This window comes from Atractosteus spatula, chromosome 4, assembly GCF_055471065.1.
Source record: "Atractosteus spatula isolate fAtrSpa1 chromosome 4, fAtrSpa1.hap1, whole genome shotgun sequence".
Lineage (NCBI taxonomy): Eukaryota > Metazoa > Chordata > Actinopteri > Semionotiformes > Lepisosteidae > Atractosteus > Atractosteus spatula.
This window is the reverse complement of record NC_142709.1, coordinates 63,878,659-63,901,568: the sequence shown is the minus strand read 5'-3', so window position 1 is coordinate 63,901,568 and position 22,910 is coordinate 63,878,659. Positions and strand designations below refer to the sequence as shown.

Here is a 22,910-nt window from a genome sequence, read left to right as displayed (position 1 = left end):
CTCCAGTCCTCAGTGTCAACAAGCAGGCAGGAGTTGGTAAGCAGAACTCAGACCCCAGCTGGGATAAAAAATAGACTGCAAATTCAAGGTTGCCATTCTTTTGATCACTTTTTTGCAGAGCAGAAGTTTAATAGATTCACTGCCAATTACTGGAGTAGCAGTAAAACCCTGTTGCAAATCAATAATTAATTTTCTGATTTGGATATTATACTCCTGGCAATCTTTAAAAATGTGTTTTTTTACAGAGATCTTGCAACACCTACTGCACAGACCTTTTGCAATAAGGTTTTTCTTATGTAACTGAGAGACAGAGAAGAGACTGCCACAAATGTCAGAGTGAACAAAAAGTAAAGTAAATATGAAACATCTCATTTAAATTCTGTTCTGTAACTATTTCTAACTTATATGCTGTATCTCCTGCATTGCTTTTTTATACTACAAGCTGTATAGAACAAATTCTCAGTCATGAGAAACAAATTTTAATAACATTTCTAAATGTTGCTGAAAGACTATAGTTAAATTATGTTGCAGAAGTGTTTCAGCAACATTACTGGAACATTGTGGTCTGGTTATGTTTAACATTTACACATACTGTAGCATTGTATCAGTGTTACAATAACCTAGGACAATCACATCTATATGATTTTTAGAAAAGTAATTTGGGTTGTTTAATACACATTATGAAGATGTTAGAATATTACAAAATACTAAAATGAAGGGTGAACATTGTAGCAGCCTTAACGTTTTAATCTTAGCTGTTTCTGTAGTGAAAATAATTTTTCTTTCTGGAGTCATTCCCTGGAGTCTACAAATTTGCATTACCACAACATTTTATGATAGTTTTTTTTTAGCTAGGAGACATCTACAGTATAACCAGAAGGTATACACTGAAGTGTTAAAAATCACACTTGCTCTGTTTAAACACATACTGTACGTAATCTAGTCATTGGGAAATATGTCACATTCTACAATGCTTTAGAAATTAACCCTGGACCAAATGGGGTGGGTTTTTACAAAGATAAACCCCAAGCCCCATATGTCATCTTGATATGAGGGGAAGAAAATATTTATGATTTCTGATATGGAGGGAGGAGTGGAGGTATTTCATATTGGTGGAGCAAATGCCAGACGTAAAAACAACTTTCATCTGTTCGGAACTGCTTTCAGCACTGGAGAATAATTTCCCATGTCCTCCAGCAGTGCAAATGCCATAATCTGTGATTACAAAACATAATTCACTGGGTGGTCTGAGCCTAGCTGTTAAACGTTAGTTCAGTTCAGAGCTGTGATAAATTGCAGGTACTGTACCTGAACTGACAAAGGAACCCTTGTGGTAGTTATTATTTGTAGGTAAGTTCTAGTTGACCCTCATCCCCCATGTGCTTGCCACACCACTGCTACAGAATCCCAACAGGTTCCAGAAGATCAAGACTCAAGTAAGGCCTGGGGTGCAAAAATGAGGGGAGTTTCTCAAGGTAACTGACGGGTGACCGATATAAGGTTACAGTCTCTACATTTTAAACAAAATCATATTTAATCCAAAAGTTCAAACTAAAAACATAGTTTGTTTTTTTTTGTCATTGAAGCTAACTTTCGACCTCATCGATTTGAGCTTTTGACCTTAGTGTCTTTCCTTTCAGTTCACTAATCACTTTGATTACAAAGACAAGCAGCGCGCTGAGCTTTACTGCTGAGCGCGAGGGAGGAAGCGGGGAAAGAAAGTCCCTAAAGTTCCAGGATCCAAAAACGTGCATATTTCTGATGAAAAAAAAAAGCTTTTGACTGAAGACCTGCATTATATATTTTAATATAATAGACACCTGAAGAAGGCTCCACGGCCGAAACGTTGTGTTCTCTTTCTTCTTTTTTTCAGCATGGAATAAACCTATTACTTGTTCCTTTGCAGCCTACGCATGCTGACGCAGCTACCCACCTGAACTTATATATTTTAAGTCTGTTGTGTTCTGCACTCAAAGTACTCCTAATTAAAATGAATTAACTGTGCTGATGATTTACCATCTAGTGTGCATAAGAAAGTATATATCTTTCTTGTAATATACTTTTTTTTTCAAGAGATCCTTCTTTCTTTTACTTTGTTCTGCCTTAGATCCAATTAGTCAGGCCCTTGACATACAAAAAAAATAACTATAAGGATTAATTATTAATTAAGCTTACCCTCATTTTTCTTTCAGGCTAAACTTCAGAAATTCAATCTTTTTTTCCCCATTACAGACTAAAAGAAAGAATCCCAAATGTACCTGCAAACAATTATCTGATATGCAGATTACTTAAAAAATACAGTCATACCCCAGTATCTGAATCTAATTCATTCCTGAAAATCTGTCCGGGAGGCGGCAGATCGTAAATTGAAAATAAAAAATTCAATTTCTTTTGGGGAAAATTCCACCCCGTTCGCTCAAAAACCACCCTAAACATTGTAGCACCCTCGCCCGGTGGTGAGGAGGAAGTGCACCCAGTCGCTGAGGGTATTGCAGTGCCGGCTGGGAGTTGTAGGCGGGGGGAATCCGTCGGTCCGTAAGATGACCAGCAGCTGACCCTACTTATGTAAATAGGCCTGCGTAAGCTAAAATGTTCTCTGAAGCTTAGTGTCCCATAAGGTAGTGTGTAGAGTCTGTTAAAGAGTTACCACCCTAACCCTGTGTACCTGTTCCGTCCGTCCCCTAATGTGTGTGTAAATCCTGCTGTTGGTTTTGTTTTGAAAGAGAGAATAAGAACAGGTGCTTGTGTGCCTGCATGGTCTCTTCCTGTCCTTGATCCTGAACGAACCCTTAGTCGTTACAATATAATACCATTACAGCAAGCTTAGTGAACAACGCAGTTCTACTCAAATAAGCCATGTATAGCTGTAAAATAATGATATCATATTTGCATTTTTCATTCTTTCCTAATAGATTGCTATCCAAGCGATCGGATAGAACGATGTGCATATTGTTGTTGACTACTAGATGAAATAATCTTTTTCTCTTCCTTAAGACCTCATAATGAGCAGCAACTACAAAACACACACTAAAAAAAAAAGACTTTAAAAAATGAGAGCACAAGCTTTCGCTGTGATCGTAAACAAAGCACCGCTGCCTCACGGCGTCCTTACCCACAACACCTTGCGCATGCTCGGTAACAAACAGCTGAGTTCAACTGCTCACAGGTTCTCGGCCAAAATCGGTCCTTTCTAAATTCAAAATTCGGATTAGCGAAATTTCGTTCTTGTAGCGAATTGCAAGGTACAAATTCTTCATGTTCAGATTAGCGAACATTCGTTTTTATACCGGGGTATGAGTGTATTTTATTATAGAAAGTACACATGCTGAGATGTAGCCATCAACAGGCCTGTACGTTTTTGTAATGGCATAGTTTTTTTACTTTTCACACTTTGTCTTATAGATACCGAATGAACCAACGATGGTACACACTCCATCATTCCCTTGTGTTTTTCTAACATTCCTGACTGCCTTTTTTACGCGAGCAATCAAATCCTGGGCCAAGTGCGTGCTTTGTCTCATTGAAAGGATACTGCCTTCTTTGCTCGTCTCCTGCATGCTCTCCATTCCGGGGAGTGCTGCTGCCACACGTCGGAACAGCTGCCAAACAGAAGGAAAGAGAACACTGTCACTCAGACACCCGCAGAGACAGTGACGGGTGAATGACTACCTGAATCCCTATTTAAAAGGGCTTCATCTTTGTTGGCTGGGCACATTCAAAGCCCCCTTTTCGCAGTGCTCAAAGAGAAATGCACGCCTCATACAATTCAAGATGGTGCCATTCACATTCAGTTAATCAGTCTTATCAATTAATGTTTTGCTTGATAAAGAAGAACAGACAGTGTGTCAGAAAACACAATGACATCATTTCAGGAAAAAGAACTCAGGACTTACAACAAGCCCTTTCCAGGCAATTAGTCTTCAGCTACTAAAGGCACTGGAAGGACCGTTAAAAACACTCAATTACCCTAAGTGGTTCATTTCCCAAAGGGAAATAATTTCAAACAATTTGACAAACAAAACAAATGACAGTGAAAATGGTTTCATGCGTCCATTTTAACAGGCCAGCTTATGATAGCTATTAACACTGAAGGGTCCAGATGGGATCCCCAAACTGTATGGAGGACATGTTAATATCTCCAGATCTCCATAATCTTTTTTCTTTCACGGTTGGTTTTCATTAAATGCAGCCTTTGTGTTGCCATGAAGTGGGGGCACAAGGTATCAGAATAGTTAAAAGAATAAGTAAAATATTTCTAGCTGACTTGCTTGAAACCTCATTTAAAGACACCCAAGACATAGTGTAAATGGTTACAGTCTAAACCTAAAATGGGACCAATCTCTCAAGAGTGCAAAGGATTGTCTAGGTCTATGTATTTGAGATGTCATTTATTTAGCTAAATCGTTCTTCAGAATCATATTCCCTAAGGTAGTACCGAGCAAAGGTCTTCACTAAAACACGTTTCCCTATAATGAACCTGCTACTTCAAAACTATATGAAACAGCACAAACATGTATCAGGACCACTTTTTTTTTTGTTCTGTTTGATTAATCATGCTCTCCTACAGAAGGTATGTATATATGATTCACTGACCTATTAGAAAGAGAAAAAAAGCCATTTTTTTGTTTCCTTCCTGCAGTGCTATTAACAGAGGGAAAAAAATGATTTATAAAAGAAGGTGTCATTCAATTCAGTTGTAAAACACATTTGAAATAATTTGGGTGTTTCCTTAATTTTATTTTTTTAATTCAGATATTTTAAATCTCCCAAATTTGAGAAAATGCGCTGCCCTTAAGGAATATTTTCTTTTACAGCTGCATTTATCTTCCCAGGATATTGCCTTGAATAATGATACTCTGACAGAATGCAATACTGAAAAAACCTTCGTAGCTAAGCCGCAGCATATACTGTACTGTACTTTTGTTTCGAGTCTGGTTTCCCCCACCTCTGTAAGTATTCAGTTTCCACAAGCAAAGGAGAGGCACAATCCCGCTGTGAGAGCAGGGGAGCCATTAGTGTCAGGATTATTTCCACTGCGTTGTGCACTTCTGCTTCAGCCCTTTATCTTCCTGTCCCTTTCCTCAAGTGAAGCAATTAAGTGATATTACTGGCCGTGTGTTTTTCATACTGCTGACAAAAACGAGCAGTAACTTTGCAGCACTCACCTTGGGAATGGTTAGTTCAACAGAAACAGAAAAAACACTGCATTACATTCTTCCATTGTCATTGTGCTCCACTGGTCTCACAATCGCACACACTGTAGTTACAGCTACAGTATACCAAACAACGGCGTCGGTAGGCCAGTTTGTTATAGATGCAGTCATTACATGCAAGGCCTGGCTATTTTGACTTAGAGAATGAACAGTTATCAAATGCTTCCCTTATCAGAGATTTGCAGACCTGAGTCTGTGTTCAGCAAGGAAAGCACAATAAATTAAAAAAGCAAATAAAACAAAACAGCTGTTGGGATTTTGTTTCTAGACTGGAACTGCAAGACTACATAGTTTGTGCTGTGGGCTGCACTTCCTCTCTGGCTGACACTACAGGCCATTGTTTCTGTTACAATCAAGGGCATCACATGGAGCTGCAAAGTCTGCAAAGGGCACCTGCCAATAGCCCAGAGCCCGCAGGTGGCTTATCAGGACATTGTTTTTAATGAAAGTGGACTCTCGATGCACCTTGCTTGCTGCCAACCAAATGTCATTCAATGCAGTACAGTATGCCACAGAGCCTCAGAATATCTGACCCCTGGGTTACACTGCAGAAAGTCAGAAAGGGCCCTCTCCATACACATCCCATGCCAAAGAAGTTCACAAGAAGTCATGAGCCCAATTACACCAGCAGTGTGAATTACTTTTTGGGAATGATGCACACCTCAGAGGGCATACCACGGCACATTCTACACTCTACAGTCTTGATTATTTCACTCAAGCATGACAAGCTGAAAAATCATTTTTAGTACAAAAAACATCCTGGAAGTATGACATACCATGCCCAAGAATTATGTTGTATGTTTTTTTAATTGTCATGAATTTATATTGTCTGGTACTCTTTGGTTGTGAACACCAGGAAGGAATAGGCCCTGACTCAGCAGTCATTTGTCTCTGCTTTATTTATTCAGCTGCACTTCTGCATCAATCCAATCATTCAGACACTTAATCACAGTGTACTGCTAAACAATTAGAAAAACCATATGTTGTGACAGCATGGTAAACTCGGCTGTATATAAAAAAAACTGCTTTAATTTTGCAGTAATATATATAAGTGTCATTATTTAACCTATTTTAATTATGTAAATTTATATTAAGGAAATATTAAGAACATTTTTTTCTTACCTGTTTAACATTGTAGCCTGTCTTTGCACTGGTCTCAATGAACATTACATTCAGCTCTTTGGCTCGCTGCTCTCCTTCTTCAATTGTAATTTGCCTGTTCATAAGAAACAATAGGTTTTGTGTTGGTCAGTTTTAAGTGAAAACTGCTAATGCATTTTGCTCTTGTACCTTTCTAAACATTTTACTGAATAAAACCATAATGGTATTTTTTGAGCTGAAAAATACTTTTCTAAAAATGTAAATGGATGGGCTAAATGGCCTCCTTCCATTTTCAAACTTTCTTATGTTCTTATGAATGTTACAAAGAAGTATTCCTTCTTCTCTCTAGAAATAGAAAATGAATTATGTCTCTTGCTAAAAACCAAATAAAATCAAGCAAAACAATTTTAGACAAAGGTTAGACAGCTTTTAAAGGGGAACTGAATGACTTGACCAAGGTCAACATTTTACTCTGCTTCCTGAGTGCAGCTGGAAACGGCTCAGCAAATTTGTCAAAACCAATCTGTCTGATTTAGTTCTCCATTTTACAGGAACAAGTAGAGGTTAATTCCATACTTAAAATACACAATGTTTCGGCTGTTGAGCCTTTTTCAGGAAGAGGGTACAGAGATATAAAGCGAAGGAGAACACAAGGCAGAGCAGGTGAGTAAGAGTGTCCAAACAGATGTAAATCTGGGGGGGGAAATGAAAAAGTGAAATTTTTAATTGAATGGAGAAGTTCTGAAAATAAATTAGTGTATTATTGGGAGCTGGTGGTACAGCAGGTGTGGTTAGAATAACCTTGTTTTCTGGTGTTTTTCCAGAATAAGAGTCCTGAAATCCATGTAATTGGACTCAGATTACCTATGTTGTACAGGTATGGCAAAACATATTAAACAAAAGCCAAAGCTTCATGCACATCTCAGTGTCTGCATTAGAAACAGAATAAAGAAGACAAAAACAATTTGGGAACCTATGTCACGCTTTCCTCGAAGTGTTGGAAGCCACACTTTCGCTTGGGATTTGAAATGATATGTACTGAAATTAAACTACATGTAATTTAAAAGACCAAAATAAAATAGGTCCTGCAGTTTGTTACCTCAAAAACCATGACAGAAGATGAATGAGGCACCAAAATTGCTATTACTTCTACTTATTTTGCACCCTTAGAAATATTCATACGGAATTTGGATTTATGACTGTCGAGATTAGAACATTTTGCCATAAAGCAGACCACATCACACTTTATCTGTCTTCAATTCCATCCCACTCTTCAAAGAAAAGAGTCTGAGATAAATACCACCAACTCCGTGAGAAACTGCTTCTAATCTTACTTCTACAGAAAAGAGACCAGGAGGTTCTGCAGTGAAGATGTCAAAGGGTACACAAACCATTTATGTCCACAAATACCGTTTTGCTTACGCTGGTGGCCCCGAATCCAGCATATCTACAGGATTTCTACATTTTTATTTGACATTTTTTTCAAAACAGAACAAAGACAATTTTTGTTAGTTCTGGTGCCCATGGAAGTAGCAGAAATGTTATGAAATCACTCTTTATTGACACTGATTTCTAACCATTTTTCTACAGTGTGCAGACAGTTGTTTCTAGATTAGGCAACACAAAAGACCTCAAAATAACTCTTCAGCAAAATCACTTGGAAATACTGTATAATGAGGAGAGGAAAGAAGAGGTGCACAAAGAAACCTGACATAAAATTGAAAGAAGGTAATTCTTTATGTGAAAGCTAAAAGGTGTTAGCACACACCCATAAACTAAAATGGACTCACATTTATTTTGTGTGTAATCCAAAACCAGGCTACTGTATGAGAGTTATTATTTTGTTTAATGTTTACTTAGTTAATTTAATTACTTTTGTTTTTTTATTGATTTAATAAAGGAGGTACCTGGAAAATACAAGATCTCAAACATTTGTACAGTGATCATTTACTGTATGACCTCAAATTAGAAAGATAAAAGCATAAAAGATAAGCAAATGAATTATCTGTCAATTAAACTCTTACCTAAGCTAATACTGTTTATAAATACAATTTTGTTACAGATGGCATTTTTAAGGATGGAATTTAACAGGCACATTTCTATTAATATAATAGTTGTCTGCTTTCATTGCTGTTGTTAACCCAAGCACACACCCAAAGACATTTTAAGGAAAAAATTATCTTACTATATTTAGGATAAGTCCTGTAACTGCTTGTTCAAAAGTACACAAACCTGCAGGCATTTAGCATAATTCAGTTTTGTGGAGAAACTGTTCAATGCAGAGAGGTTAAGACAAATATTCAAAAAGGACTCAAATTTCTAAATCCTGAAGCTTGTCTAAAATAGTTGAAGGGTCTTAAAGAATTATGTTTAAAAATCAGTAATAAGGTGCAAATACATTCTACATCAGGTACTAGATGCAGCTGAAGTCAGAGAAATAATGCTTATTTTACAGAATTCAACTTCCAAATGAAAAACAATTACTATTCAGCTAGAGTACACAGGCAGTATTCTAAATGCATATCTTTAAAAGTCCTATTTTGAATACTTGAATGCTCTGAATACAAAATGAATGCAAATTACCATTACAGCTAAGTTCACAGTACATGCAGCACTTATATAAAATGTTATTACTTATTTTTCCTCAATATACAATTAATTATGCACTGCTGGTAAGACAAGAAGATGATTTTAAAATCAGGGTGTATTAAGTGTGTTAGAGGAATAATTATAGACTTGGGACAATGGAGGAGGAAAGAATAATACGTACAGTACTGTATATACATACACTGATGGGAAAAACAAATCAGACTTGTATTTGGAGGAAACAATCACATTTTACTGCCAATATCACCAATGCAAAGATGGTCAAACCTGTAATAAAAATAATTAAAATCAAATTAAATAAATTTACAAACTGAATGTTGATGTTGATCCAAAAGGCATTTTCCTGTCATTCACAGGGTGGATATTTCAAGCAGAAACCATTATTGAATATTTGGAATGCAGCAACACCATCTGCTCCCATTTGTTTACAATACATACGTCTTGAAAGAGAGCTACCACCAATATTGACATAATTGCTGTTACATGCATGAGAGACAGACTGTACAATAATATGCACATTAAAAGAAATTTGGCTTAAAATGCTGTATGCATGTTTCACCTGCTGCAAAATAAATCACACTGTGAATCTTGGCATAAGGACTGAAAATAATTCACAAAAAACATTAAATGGTCTTAACACACTGTAAGACTGTAGCAAAACTCAGTGAAAGGATAGTGCTGAATGAGTAACAAAACGTAAGCCTTGCACACAGTGAGCTCGAGTTCACTTCATTTAACATTTAAACAGTACATAAATTCTTCTGATCAATCTGAAAGAGAGAGAATAGGCTACAAATAATAAAATAATGACAATCTATTTGTACACAAAGGTGAGTTTTGGTGAGGTTTATAATGGTTCAGCAGAGACAGATTCCTGTAAGTGTAACAAATTGAGTTGCTTCAAAATACAGTAAAAGCACACTACATCATGAACGTGCATAGACCCAGTTCATACAGTATGTGGACTGCAGTAAATTAATGGAGTAGAAGGACATGATGGAAGGTTCACTCATATCGCACTCCTCAACAGAGACTGGGAAGTACTGTCAGGCACTTGTACAGATATCTTACACCTGAAGGACAAAGACGTTAGAAGAAAAAAGACCAGTGTCATAGAGTACACTGAAGGTGCCAATAAAGGAAAAAATGGTGGTTGGTCACAAGATTTTAATAAATGCTACAATCTTTAAGCTTATTAATATCTGGGAACACTTGCCATTTCTGTCTCTCATTAAAATACCAAAGTCTCCTGGTGCAGTCCTAAACTCAGTGATCAGTTTTCCACAGCTGTTGCACCTGGAAAAGAAAGCTAATTGACTGATTGTTGGTCCGATCTAAAATTGCCATCCCAGCATTTTCATGCCCAGGAATCTGTCGGTTGCCTTCAATTGGAGATGGAAAGCCTGCCTGTGAGAATTTCAGTACCAGCTGCTACCAGGTTATAAGGCTATGATTGTAATTGTAGCCAAATTCTACCACTGCTAAATGAACTACAGTAAATGAACTAGCATTCTAATCTCATGTTTGAACTCTTATTCCTCATACTATGTACCATTATATAGAAAAGAATAAATCTTTTTCTAGATTAATCACACCGTCTATTACAAGGGTTGCTCCATTTTTAATTCCAATTAAGAACCAGGCTCACTGTTGCTTTTTTACTGTCAGCAATGTACTACTATCAGTTACTCTTATCAGGAATACTCTGTACTTCATTCTTTTAAAAAATTAAATACATTTAATCTGTAGCAGGTCAAGAAGAAAGAAGCGGAAAGAATTAGCAAGAAACAAGACTCACATTTATTAATAATTCATTGTCACTAGGCACAACAACATCCAAGGATTGAATGCTTCGTGAATGTTTGGAATACTTGGTGGGATACAGTAAGTTTGGCTTAAACGGGTAGCCTACTGGCCACAGGACAAGGAGGCGTGATCCCCATTCAGAAGGAGTGATCCTACAGGGAGCTGCAGGTGGAGATGGGATGCTTGAGACAAATGTGAAGGGTGGTGTTTTCTGTTTGATATATTCTTTATACAGCTAATTTCGTAGTGGTGGTAACTAGGAACAGCTGTGTGTGATTGACTTGTTGTTAACCCACCCTAACTTCAGTTAATAACTTCCATTTAATGCTAAACAAACTCTTTCTGTGAGAGAGAATAAATTTTAATATAATAAACAATAATAAACTTTATTTTATAAAGCGCTTTACAGAATGACAAAAACAATGTAAAAAATACACGAGATGTGCATAAAGAGAAAGCACAAAGAGAGGAGACAGTAGATGGTGGTACTGAATACAGCAGGAGCAGAGGGGTAAAGAACAGAACCAGTTCAGTAAAGGCTCTTCTAAAGAAGAAGGTTTTAAGTCTGGATTTGAAGGAGTTTAGAGAAGGTGACTCTCTGATATTCTGAGGCATAACAGGACAAGGCCCTGTCACCCACATAGTGTAGACGGGCATAGGGGACAGATAGGAGACCAGAATTAGAAGAGCGAATGTTGCGAGATGGGGAGTAGCTGAGCATGAGATGAGGATTTTGTTATAATTGATTTTGTTATTTTTAAAAAAGCTTAAGTTCCTAAAAACTGGAATTATATTTTATCTTATATAACCACACAATTTCTGAATAAATGCATTTTTAGACCCTGCTTTGTAGATCTGACTCCTGTACCCGCATAGGCAGAATGACGACCATCTTTTGACCATGCATCTCTTGACTCGCTGCAAGGTCCACAGTGCCTAACATGAGAGCTGGCACTGATTGGAGGAGAGACACACGTCTCAGTGAAATCGCTGCAAGCTGGTGGGCTGCTGGGAAATTGCAGAAGTTGCTGTTTCATTGAAAACTAAGAGAGTCCTGGCTGACTAACACTTGCCCAAGTCTGCTAATGCTCTATCAGCTGTGTGCGTGATGCATCATTTGGAATCTCAGTCACAGTCAGTGAATGATCCAGGCTGGATGCAGCAATGTCTGCGTCATAGGGCTCAATATGGCCGCCAAGTAGGTGCTGTCACTGCAGAGCTTCTAGCGAAACAGCCATAAATATATTGCTGTTCTAGCCACTAGCCAGTTCTTTGGCAGCACTGCAGAAGAGTTCAGTTCTATTTTAAATATTATCCATATTTTTTGTTACTTCATTTTGTAGTGTTTTATGGGCTTGGAAATTTAAAAATGCCGAATATTCCCATGATGGGGGGACTGTTCTTTTTGTTTAGTGGAATTTGCAGCTATTTGAAGAAAGTGAAACTAAGACAGCAATCAAAATGGGTAAGACAAGTATGACAACACTTGTTTGTGCTTACATTACCCCCATAATAATTCTATAAGACTTTACTCTGCTGTCCATGGGACATAAATATTTAACATAAAACAATACAGGACAATGGTATAATTTGCATTAAAAAAATAAATGGGTAATGTCAGGAACCACCAGCTCCTGTACTAGTTAACTCACAGAAGAATTCAGCTTTTTTATTAAGCCTTCAGAAAATTAAACTGCTCTGTGTAATCTTCAGTGGGTTCTGACAACACCAATTCAAACATTTCTCCTCCTCTGAAGCATGAATGTAGGAGGTATACTGTTAGTGCAACTGATATCTATATCTGGCTATATGACAAAGTATGCCTTGTGTATGACTATAATTACTGAATATCCTGTAGAAACAGAAAACCTCGAACACTCTTGCAATGTAAACTCTTTGCCCCTGAACAGTACTGAATCCTGAGTTTTAATAAAGTAAGTACATTGTTTAAATTCAATAATACTTCAGAAAATATGAGAACACAATGAGACATGTGGGATAGTTTTTACTTCTCAAAGCTACAGCACAACCTATCTATGTGTTTATCTATTTCTTCCTTTAGTCCAGTAGTCCAAAGATGAGAAACATTGTGCATAGCTGCACCGGATGTTTAAGGTTATTTGTCTGGAACAGGTTTCTGCTTCCCCAATGGAAAATGACTCACATTTTTATAAAACTGAATCTGGAAGAATGTGAAACAGTCCAATTAGCAAACTCCCCAAACTATTCTTGTCACCATGAAGCAAATTAAAATTTTGGACTGACAAGATGTCATTCATTACAGTCTACATTTCAATTTATCAGATATTTACAAACAGCACTTCAAAGACTTCTTACTTTCATCACAGCATGAGGTCAATATTTAACTTCTCTACTTCACTATCTCTTTTTCCACAATCAGGTCTGGACAAACGAAGGAGATATAAGAAAAATCAGCAACAGAGCATCACTCAGAACAGAAACACAATTAACCTAAGAAATTTAAAGCTATATGTTAGATTGAACATGTCTGTATTATTAATGTCACAGGAGGGCAGCGCAGTGGTGCAGTGGTTAGAGTTGCCACCTCGCAGGACTGGGGTTCATTTCCTGTTCCTGGGGTGCTCTTTGCGTGGGATTTGTATGTTCTCCCTGTGTTCATGTGGGTTTCCTGCTGGGTGCTCCGGTTTTCCTCCCTCAGTCCACAGACATACTAGTAGGTTAATTGGATTCTGGGAAAACTGGTCCTAGTGTGAGCATGTGTGTGCTTGTGTCTGTGTGTGCCCTGCGATAGACTGGCATCCCGTCCAGGGTGTATCCTGCCTTGCGCCAGTTGCTTGCCAGGATAGGTTCTGACTCCCCTGTGACCATGTGTTGGATAAAGAGGATAGAAAATGGATGGATTAATGTCACAGAGCTCCCAGTGCTACAAGACCTGCTTAGAGCTCATTGCGTAGATAAAGACAGGCATGACAAATGCACAGTTAGAAATAATATGTACTCAATAAGATTTATTTACTATGGTGAGTGCAAAATCAGGTAACCATCCAATGGTAAAGGTACAGTATTTACAGTTAAGGTAGCTAATTTAAGCAGGCAAAAAACAAGTCATTTTGATAAGCAAAGATAAATGTATTTCCTAGCAAAGTCTAAGCTACTATATACAATATCCTCAAAATCTGAAATACCTATTCTGATGTAAGAATTCAAGAGACTGTGTGTCTGCCTCCTCTGAGCTCTGTAGTTAGCTCTACTACCTGAATCCTCTGAGTCCAGAGCAAGCTTTTTATCTGAAAAGCTCCACCGCACTTTGATAATGACCAAATAAATAATACTAAATACTACTACAACACACAAACCTTTGTCACTAAAACTGATCATGGTCAATGGCAATTACTTTTTTTCTATTGTTTATAAATTGAAAAATGCAATGAATGTGATCACATGTGTACAAAAGATGGATGGGGAGACTGGCTTCCCTCCAGGCCTGAAGATGGCACTGTAGCACTGCTTTCATCAAGAAACAGACTGCCAGTAGTCCAGTGTCTGGTCTCCATATCTGCCACTCTATAACTCTAGTTTGGTCATATAGTTAGCTGGATAGCAGTCAAAAGTACAAAAACAAATTTAATATAAACAATAACTCAACCTACCTATATTGGGTTAAACAGATGGAATTAAGTGCCCTTTTCCCCGCTGTGACTTAATTCATTATGACAATATTATCTGTTAACCACATTTAAATTATTACAGTGTGTTATATTCAATTACTGCATCTTAGAACATATTACGTACACTGATCTAGTCAGAAACTAAAAATTTGCAGTTATTCTATCAAAATGATTCAATATTGATTTGACACCTTTTTATTAACAGGTGTTGTCGCAAAGGCAGTATGTTACTATACTGTAATGGACATTGAAAATGTTATTATTGCTGTAGGAAATTTAAAATATATATGCAAGAACCTATATAAATATATGGTGTGTTTTACCTTAGAATTATTGACAGAATCACTGTCATTAAAATACAACATATAAAGTACTGCATCTCACTGCTGCATTATTGTTTAGGATAATGCATGTAATGCATATGAAAGATCAGTGCAATTTGTTCAGCGCTGACTGAGTTTATGATAAAAATTTGCATTTTAAAAAAACAAAAAGCTCCCTAAGGACGGTGTTAAAAATTGATCATTCTTTAAAACATCTGTTTGTATTTTGCCTTCAGAGATTTCACATAAACATTCTGGGTTTATAGTCCGATGTCACATAAGTTATCTGTATTGCCTCTGTAATTGTGTGAAGGAATTGTAACTCAAGCAAAGCTACTATCATCGCACAATACATCCTCAACCATACACCAAATCCCAAAGCCATCCCTTGCTGCATTTTTCTAAATGACCTTCTCATGGACCGTTAAACTGTCAAACACCAAAATCATGCAAATATAACTTGCGCTGTTCAAAGAAGGGTAAAATAGCCAAAGCAACTTCCAAATTGAAATTGAGCTTGACTCTTCTCAACTTTAACATCAGCAGTATCGCTCTGTTATCTGCAAGACAGCACAGTGACTGAGCAAAGAAACATCTAATGATATCTGGCGTGCTTAGTTCATTAGCAAATTAACAATGACGTTTAACCGCATTAAACCCTACACCTTACCCAGACTAGGAATACAATTTCAAAAACACAGAGAAGAAAGCACTAACAGAACACAAAAGCAGAAGACTGGAGTAACAGTAACAGCCAGCCTCAGGGGAACCTGCAAGAAAAAGCTTATGAGTGAGAATAATGATCAACCAAAGCTCAAATGATTTATTTATGAAGACAAACAGGGAGAGGCAAAGATCAAACAGAATTTTGATGGGGCAGGCAGGGGCCCGCGGAGCTGGTACTCCAGTGTCAAAGGCAGCCATGGTTGTGTACTACTCCTCGGCATCTGTGATCGTACTTCTTGGGAAAAAAAAGCAAACGAAAAATTATGATAACTGCAAAAGACTGTTTAGACTTCAGAAAATAAGACAAAGATGTATGTCTTAAATTACAGGAGTACAATGATCAGGAATGCTGGCACACTTCCAAATACTTTTTTATACAAAACATGGTTGGCCAACAGGACATTATTTACATACCATAATAAAATAACTAAGCAATTGCATAGTGTGTCTTGTATACACGTATATTAGTGTATTTTGCAGTTTTAGTTCCATTGGTATAGTTATGATAATCTATTTGACAACATGAAGAAAAATGTATCTAAATTATATAGACTTGAAATGCATAAACCTATATTTTAATATTAGAGACATGTTCATTATCTTGAAGCGAGTTACTCGTCCCATGATTACTCCCAGATTTAGAGTCAGACACAACTGAAAATGCGCTCGTTTGTGAAATACAAAACAGGTTAATAAGAGAAAGTGAGGTCATTTATTAACATAAGTAAAATCTCAGGATCCCAGGGGAAATTTATATTACAAGCTTTAGCTGCTAGAGGAGAAGCATTAAGTGTCTTCACTCATATCTAATAGTAAAAAAAAGACAGTTTGCCCCAGTAATAGTAAATGTAACAAACACTTGTAAAATTACATTAACTGCTTGGAAATGAATGATGACCAACAACACTAAATAGCAATCTGAACAGCACACTTCTAAACTAAAATTCTAAAATGTAGGAGGATACTGCTTTTTGGCACACAACAGGAATTCTAGTGATTCTGAAGAGGACCCAATGCAGGACAAGATCTGGTCATAAGAAACCTACAGAGGTCATCTGTTGTTATGATTGACCATGGACATTTTTGGTCTCAACATGTACGAACATCTCCACTCCTTGGAAATACTCCCTTAGCCTCTGTGTGACTCAGTGGGCAATATCTAGTTCACAGTACCAAAATCTATACTACTTTTCTCCTTTTGCAGAAATGAACAAATGTCCTCTTTCTCACGGGTTGAATCTCAATTTATCACTGAGATGTTAGCCTCACATTTTTTAAACTGAAACCTCATTTTCTCTAAGTGAAATCCTCTTATACTCAGCACTTTGCTTCACAACATTATTAATTAAAGGATGACCACTAGAAGCAGAAGTGTTTCTTGAATTTTGTCACAGTGGAGCCCAGAGTATTACATGCTGTGATATCATGGGATTCATAGGATGTGCAGTTTAATTCAGACGGACTTCTACAACCTTCCCAGCCATTAATTTATGTGTCTTTTTTCATTCTGCATTCTGAAGAGCTACTGCAAACCCCTCAGTTCAAGAGCTCTGTATTTAACCTCATGGGCACCGATATTGATGCTCAAGTAATATAACACTTACAGTATATGATATACTTGTATTGGTGTAGAAAATTTCACAAAGGGCTACATGAACATATGATGAAATATGAACAGCTCATTTAGAGTGGGTACTACTCAAGTTCCATGACTGTGGTAATTTATCCAGTTCAATTGTATTAGTTGTTAAATGAATTTAGCAAAAACAATGATAAAATAATATTACATTGTGTTAAATAATTGGAATACTTAACTGTAAATATGCAGCAAAATGTACTTCAGCAAAATCAGTTTGCAAAAGACAATCACCTGTGTTTAGTATTTTATTCAGACTATCGTCATACAGTTTCATCAACTAGTATTTCTGTTAAACCAAGAAGTCATAGCTAAACACATTGAGAATCTTGAGTCTTGAGAATATGCCAAAAAGTTCTCTGAGCCTAAATAGTTATGACATCACCACTGGTAACATTGGGCCAGAGTAGAAATTCGGTGGCTATAAGAAACACAGGGTTCTAGAATGACACTGAGGTTTTAGGTAGAGAAGGAAGGAGAGAGAATGGTCAAGAGATGTAGACAGTTCACAAAAGAAAGACAAGAAGAAAGAAAGGAAGGAAAGGAAAAGAGGTGAGACTTTGGTTTGATAGGTTTGAGATGATGCGTCTGCAGACAGAAGGAGATGACTGAGATGCAGGCGTCAATACAGAAAGAGACAAGGATATCAGCACCAAGGAAAAGAAGATCTCAAAATAATCTTCATGAAGGCAGTATGAAAAGGCATGGCAGGAGATCAGAGGTCCAAGGGAGCAGGTGTAAAGAACAGGGTACCCAACACAGAGCCTTGGGGAACACCTGTGGAGCATGATTAATACATAGGGAGCAAGCCTGGCCAGGAGACACAGTAAGTGCGATGAGCAAAGTAGGAGGAGAACCAGGTGTAAGTAGTTTCCACTCCTGATTGGAAATTCTGAATCATTATACATTCCGTACTGTTAATTAAGAACCGATTGGGAAAAGGTCAGGCTTTTAAAGAAAAGCTTTAGTGGTATTCTTTTAATGCATTATCCACCTTAAATACTTTTGCATCTAGTGCATTTATAACTTGTAATCAAAAAGCTCTTATCCCCCGGAGATTCATTTTAATTAAACTGTAGCAAATGACCAGTAATTGAACTGCATCGGTTATTTGCCTGAGGCTTCAGTTCAACATTAACGACCATTAATAAGCAGATGAAGGGTTTTAGTCCTTTTTTCTGGGGTTTATATTAAAGAACGTGAAAAAATAAATGTTGAATTACGTTATATTCTATCCTGCATTTCTACTTATTTGTAGACTCAGCTTTCCTGATGCTAAACAGATTTATCAACATGAATATGGATAATATGACAAAAATATCTCTGTTATGAGAAAATAAATTAATGCAGTAACTAGGTTTGTCAAGTTCTATTATATTTTCCACTACGCTCAACCACAACAGAGTCAAGAGGCACATACTCTTAGACAGTTTTACCTTCATTTTAGGCAATACCTGAAACCATGGTATCTATAAGCCTCATCAAATGCACAGGAATGAACCATTTCACACAGAGGACTTGAATCTGTCTTGATTCTTTTCAGGATTCACCTTGCAGTATGTCAAGAAAAGATGGACATAATAGAAAATGTATTTTGCGTGTGACAAGCTTGTCCTAAAACTGAGTGGGTAACAGAAGATCCGTTACACTCATCACCACGAACATAAAAGACACTCACCGTTTATCCGCCAGGTCTGTTTTGTTGCCCACTAACATGATGATGACGTCACTCCCTCTTTCTGTCCTGACATCGTCTATCCATTTGGAAGTCTGCTGGAATGAATTCACATCTGTTGAGAATAGGGGACACATTACAGTGTCAACGACCCACATAGGAAAACACGGGCATGACTGGTTTTAACTTACTTGTCTCCAGTTTCAATAAAGGAGCACCCTGCTGGATTAAAAAGATTCAGATATTAACAGATCTCCACATTGAAAAGGGTCTACTTTGTCTCAAAGTCATTTGTGTGGAACCATTATCAAAACCCATTGCAATCAAAAATATTTTAACAAAATTCAGAGACATACGGGATCAATATAAAACATTATCAGTTCCCAATAGTTACACATTAAATATTATGTTTCTTAGTGTTTTGACATGACGTAGGAAGAGTCATACAAAATCATATTTGGTATCTGAGGATCTGAGAAATTTGACAGGGATTAGTGATTTTGGAATTTGTTCAGAACTTTTCCTACTCCTTCTGCTTCAGTGTGTCTCAATCTCCATTTAAAATTTAGTACTTATGAAATACATTAAGTATTAAGAGAAATGTAGTAAATGTCTTTACTCCTGTATTTTTGTTGCTGTTACCAACCCATCACCTTGGATTTAAATCAACAGATGATTTCACAAAAGCCAAAGCCTTACCTTTTTACTAAAATCTCTGTGATGTTTTCAAATCATTGTACAGTACATGCTTGAAAAGACTTTTGTTACTGGTGGGATCTGCCAAGTTTTCATTCAATCAGTGCGGCTACTCATATATCTTTCTGTCACTATTTTTTAATTAACTGTTAAGGATCTCTTAATCATTACAATAGCATTTGTTACTGTTAAAGTCTTAAAATTCCTTTTAAGAACAAAATACTCAAAGAACCTTTGTCCAGATGTTACAAAGCAGATTAAACATCTCCATTCCTTGGGTAGAACGATAACCATCATTTCTTTTTTAAGAGACCCTGATTTCTTCTGAATTTTCTCATATATAGTAACTTCATATTTACATGCATGTGAAGGGTTGTTTTGTTCTTAAGTGGTTAGAAAAGAGCTATATTTTATTTAAAAGTGAACATAAATCATCTAAGCATGCTGGCATTGTTTTGTGTATCTCCTGGGAGCCAGGTTCCTTACGTAGCCCATTTCTCTTGCTTGGAAACATATTAAACTCCAGTCCTGATCGCTACAGTGGGATTTTAAGACAATGAAACTGTCTACTTCTTTAAAAAAAATCTGAAAGGAGCCCCACTGGGACAGCTTCATGGTGTCACGGCATTAGGTTCTAGTTGAATAACAAAACAACTTGTGAGCACAGAATGAAGGATGATTTATGAAAAACTATTTCTACAACAGTAAAAAAGACAAGCAAAAATTGTATAATAAATCCTGCATACCACAGTGGCATTACAAAAGGAAATTATAAAGCTATCTTACTGAATTTAACTGATCACTTTTCAACGGCTGTTTATTACAAACAAAAGGAAAAGAAAGGCCTGTCTTTTCTCTCAGCTTCCTAGTTTCTAAAGTTTCCAAAAACTGAACCCCATTTTTCTTGTTATCATAATCCAGGGTGCACAGCAAATAAATATGTCATAAGGACTTCTGAGAAATATGGTACAGTATATTGCAGAAGGTTAAAGAAGTAATCTCTTCTCTTGGCTCTGAGATCAGTATGATAGGTGTTATTACAAGGGCAATCTGTATTCTGGGGAGCAGTAAAGGTGGTGAGAAATGTTTATACCATCAAGAGGAGGCCTGGAAATCAGTAAAAGTTTAGAGGTATACCTACTTAAAATAGATGATTTTGTTTCGGACTCCTGTACTAGGGAATAGAATAGGAAGTGAAGAAATAATATAAAAGAACTATAAAATTGAACCACGAACTACAAAGTCCTTTACCAATTTTTGCAAAAGCAGTCAACACTAGTGTATGAGACAGATACATTTGTAGCATTTCTTTACTAGTTACCTTCAGAAATCAAGGAAAAACCACACTCACTTGTAATGTCATAAACCACCACTGCTACAGTTGAGTCCCGGATATAGCTGGGAATCAAACTTCGGAAGCGCTCCTGGCCAGCTGTGTCCCACAACTGCAACCTCACCTGGAGTTCAGAGGAACAGGGCTAAGCAGGGTGAGATCATTGCTCATTAATCCGCAGCCTAAGAAATGTTGAATCCTCTTAATAAAGTCAGAGAAGGTACTGTACCAGAATATACAGAAACTGTATATAATATATAATATAAGTGATGTTTAAGTAATGAACATCAATATAGAATACCTCCTTTTAAAGGGAAAAAGAAAGCCTTTTTTTGGGGATAAATTCCTGTATAAAAATAAGGTGTTCATAATGTGCTGTCACAGTAAGGCTTATTATATTGCTAAATCGATTATTTTTGCAAGATTATTTTTTGATGTCATTCCATGTAATAGAGGGAAATGGCATATTTACTTACTGTTCGGTCTTCTAAGTACATGGTTTTTGATAGAAAGTCAATTCCAATTGTTGCCTGCAATGAACGTTAAAAGAAGAGTTAAGAATGAAAAATGAAAAAGTATTTTTATAACAGTCGCTGCAGAAAAAAAACAAGCATTATTAAAAATTTTTCTTTTAAATCACACTAATTTAACTAGATATCTAGATTTTAATCAATGCACTATAATTCAATTTAATAATAAATTGTCCTTCCATCTTTGTGCTGCAAGGGAGGGTGCTGGCAAGTGCTGGACATCTCCTGCACTTGAATGATCAATAGTCTCTATTGTATAACACACTGGACCCTGTTGTCTTCTAAATGCATGAAGGTCAAGTCTTTGACAGGGCTATACCATAACTTACAAAGCATTAGTTTGGCTTGAGAGAACAAATGAACAAAACTTTTCAATAATTGCCCCTTCCCTCTGTGAATACATAACACTCTTGAAATATAAGATCTTGCTGCAACAAGTTGAATATACTGCAACATTAGATAAGATAAGATCACTTTATTAGCCCTATACAATTTTTTGCAGACCCCAGCTTGCTCTCCATGAGACACCGACTGGCAGAGAAGCCTGGGGTCAGAGCACTGGGTCAGCCATTGCACAGCACCCCTGGAGCAGCTGGGGTGAAGGGCCTTGCTCAGGGACCCAATGGAGTAGGATTCCTCTGCCAGCCGCGGGATTTGGACTGGCAACTTTCCAGCCACAGGCGCAGATCCTTAGCCACAGCGCCACTGCTCTGCCCCTGAGGGTGGAGGGACCCAGACATTATGAGGGACCCATACACCTTGTAGTAGCTGGGAGACTCAACAAAGGTTTACAGTTCTCACAATTAACCCTACGAGGGGCAAAGGTCACTTGGGGGAACAAAGCAAGAAAGACTCTGTGACCATGAGGTTGTGGAGAGGCCAGTATGAAGCTATATTGTAAGTATAGACACTTGTGTTAGTTTATTTTATAGGCCAGAAGCAGAGAAGCTTCCTGGATGTTTCAAAAAGAAATTAAAGGGTATTGTTAGAGCTCCAAACACACTTAGGTTTTGGTTTTGTGATGCCCAAATGTGCACACAACCCCAACAGGATTTAAAGTTCTCTTTGGTATCAGATTCATGCTAGCAGAAATTAGGAAACCAAAGAGCTGGTCAGGCTACTATAAGGTCATGCACATTTTCAGACACAGCATCTAAATTGCTGTTGAAAAAGAGTCGCTATAATCCTAAATTATGAAAAAAAGGGAGGCCACAGGGTGGCAGTAAAGTGGAACAAAGAGGCAAAGTGTTTATTTAACAAGATAAGCATTATAGCTTCATACTGTATAAATGGGTATACAAGGCAAAAAGCAATAGGATGCTATTCCAGACAGTGATTTTTAAATCAGACAAAAAATGGCAGGCCTGATATTGATGAAGGAAGAAGACTTATTTCTGGTTATTCTCTTGCAAACTGATATATCACTTTGTGACTCCTCATACAAGCATCAAAAAAATAAATCCTAACATATTTGCTCCATAGCCATAGTGCACACCTTACAAGGAAGCAATTCAGTGTACTTCCAGACTTGGGAAGTGCCTACAATCATTCTGGCCCATTATACTGTTTGTTCAAGGCAACTTCTTCCAAATGCTTTCAAAGTGCTTCAAGTGG

The 22,910-nt window shown here is 37.2% G+C and overlaps 1 protein-coding gene across 1 annotated transcript in view; it reads right to left on the bottom strand.

The window, feature by feature from the left end:
• The window catches only part of rab6ba (RAB6B, member RAS oncogene family a), a 90,159-nt gene that overhangs the window by 9,165 nt on the left and 58,084 nt on the right, over window positions 1-22,910 (bottom strand). Inside the window, exons 3-7 of the mRNA XM_088914699.1 lie at window positions 21,243-21,296; window positions 20,785-20,890; window positions 18,741-18,852; window positions 6,336-6,429; window positions 3,533-3,599 (exon numbers count right to left, since the gene is read on the bottom strand). Coding sequence (XP_088770825.1) covers window positions 3,533-3,599; window positions 6,336-6,429; window positions 18,741-18,852; window positions 20,785-20,890; window positions 21,243-21,296 — 433 coding nt within the window. The remainder of the gene's footprint in view (window positions 1-3,532; window positions 3,600-6,335; window positions 6,430-18,740; window positions 18,853-20,784; window positions 20,891-21,242; window positions 21,297-22,910) is intronic.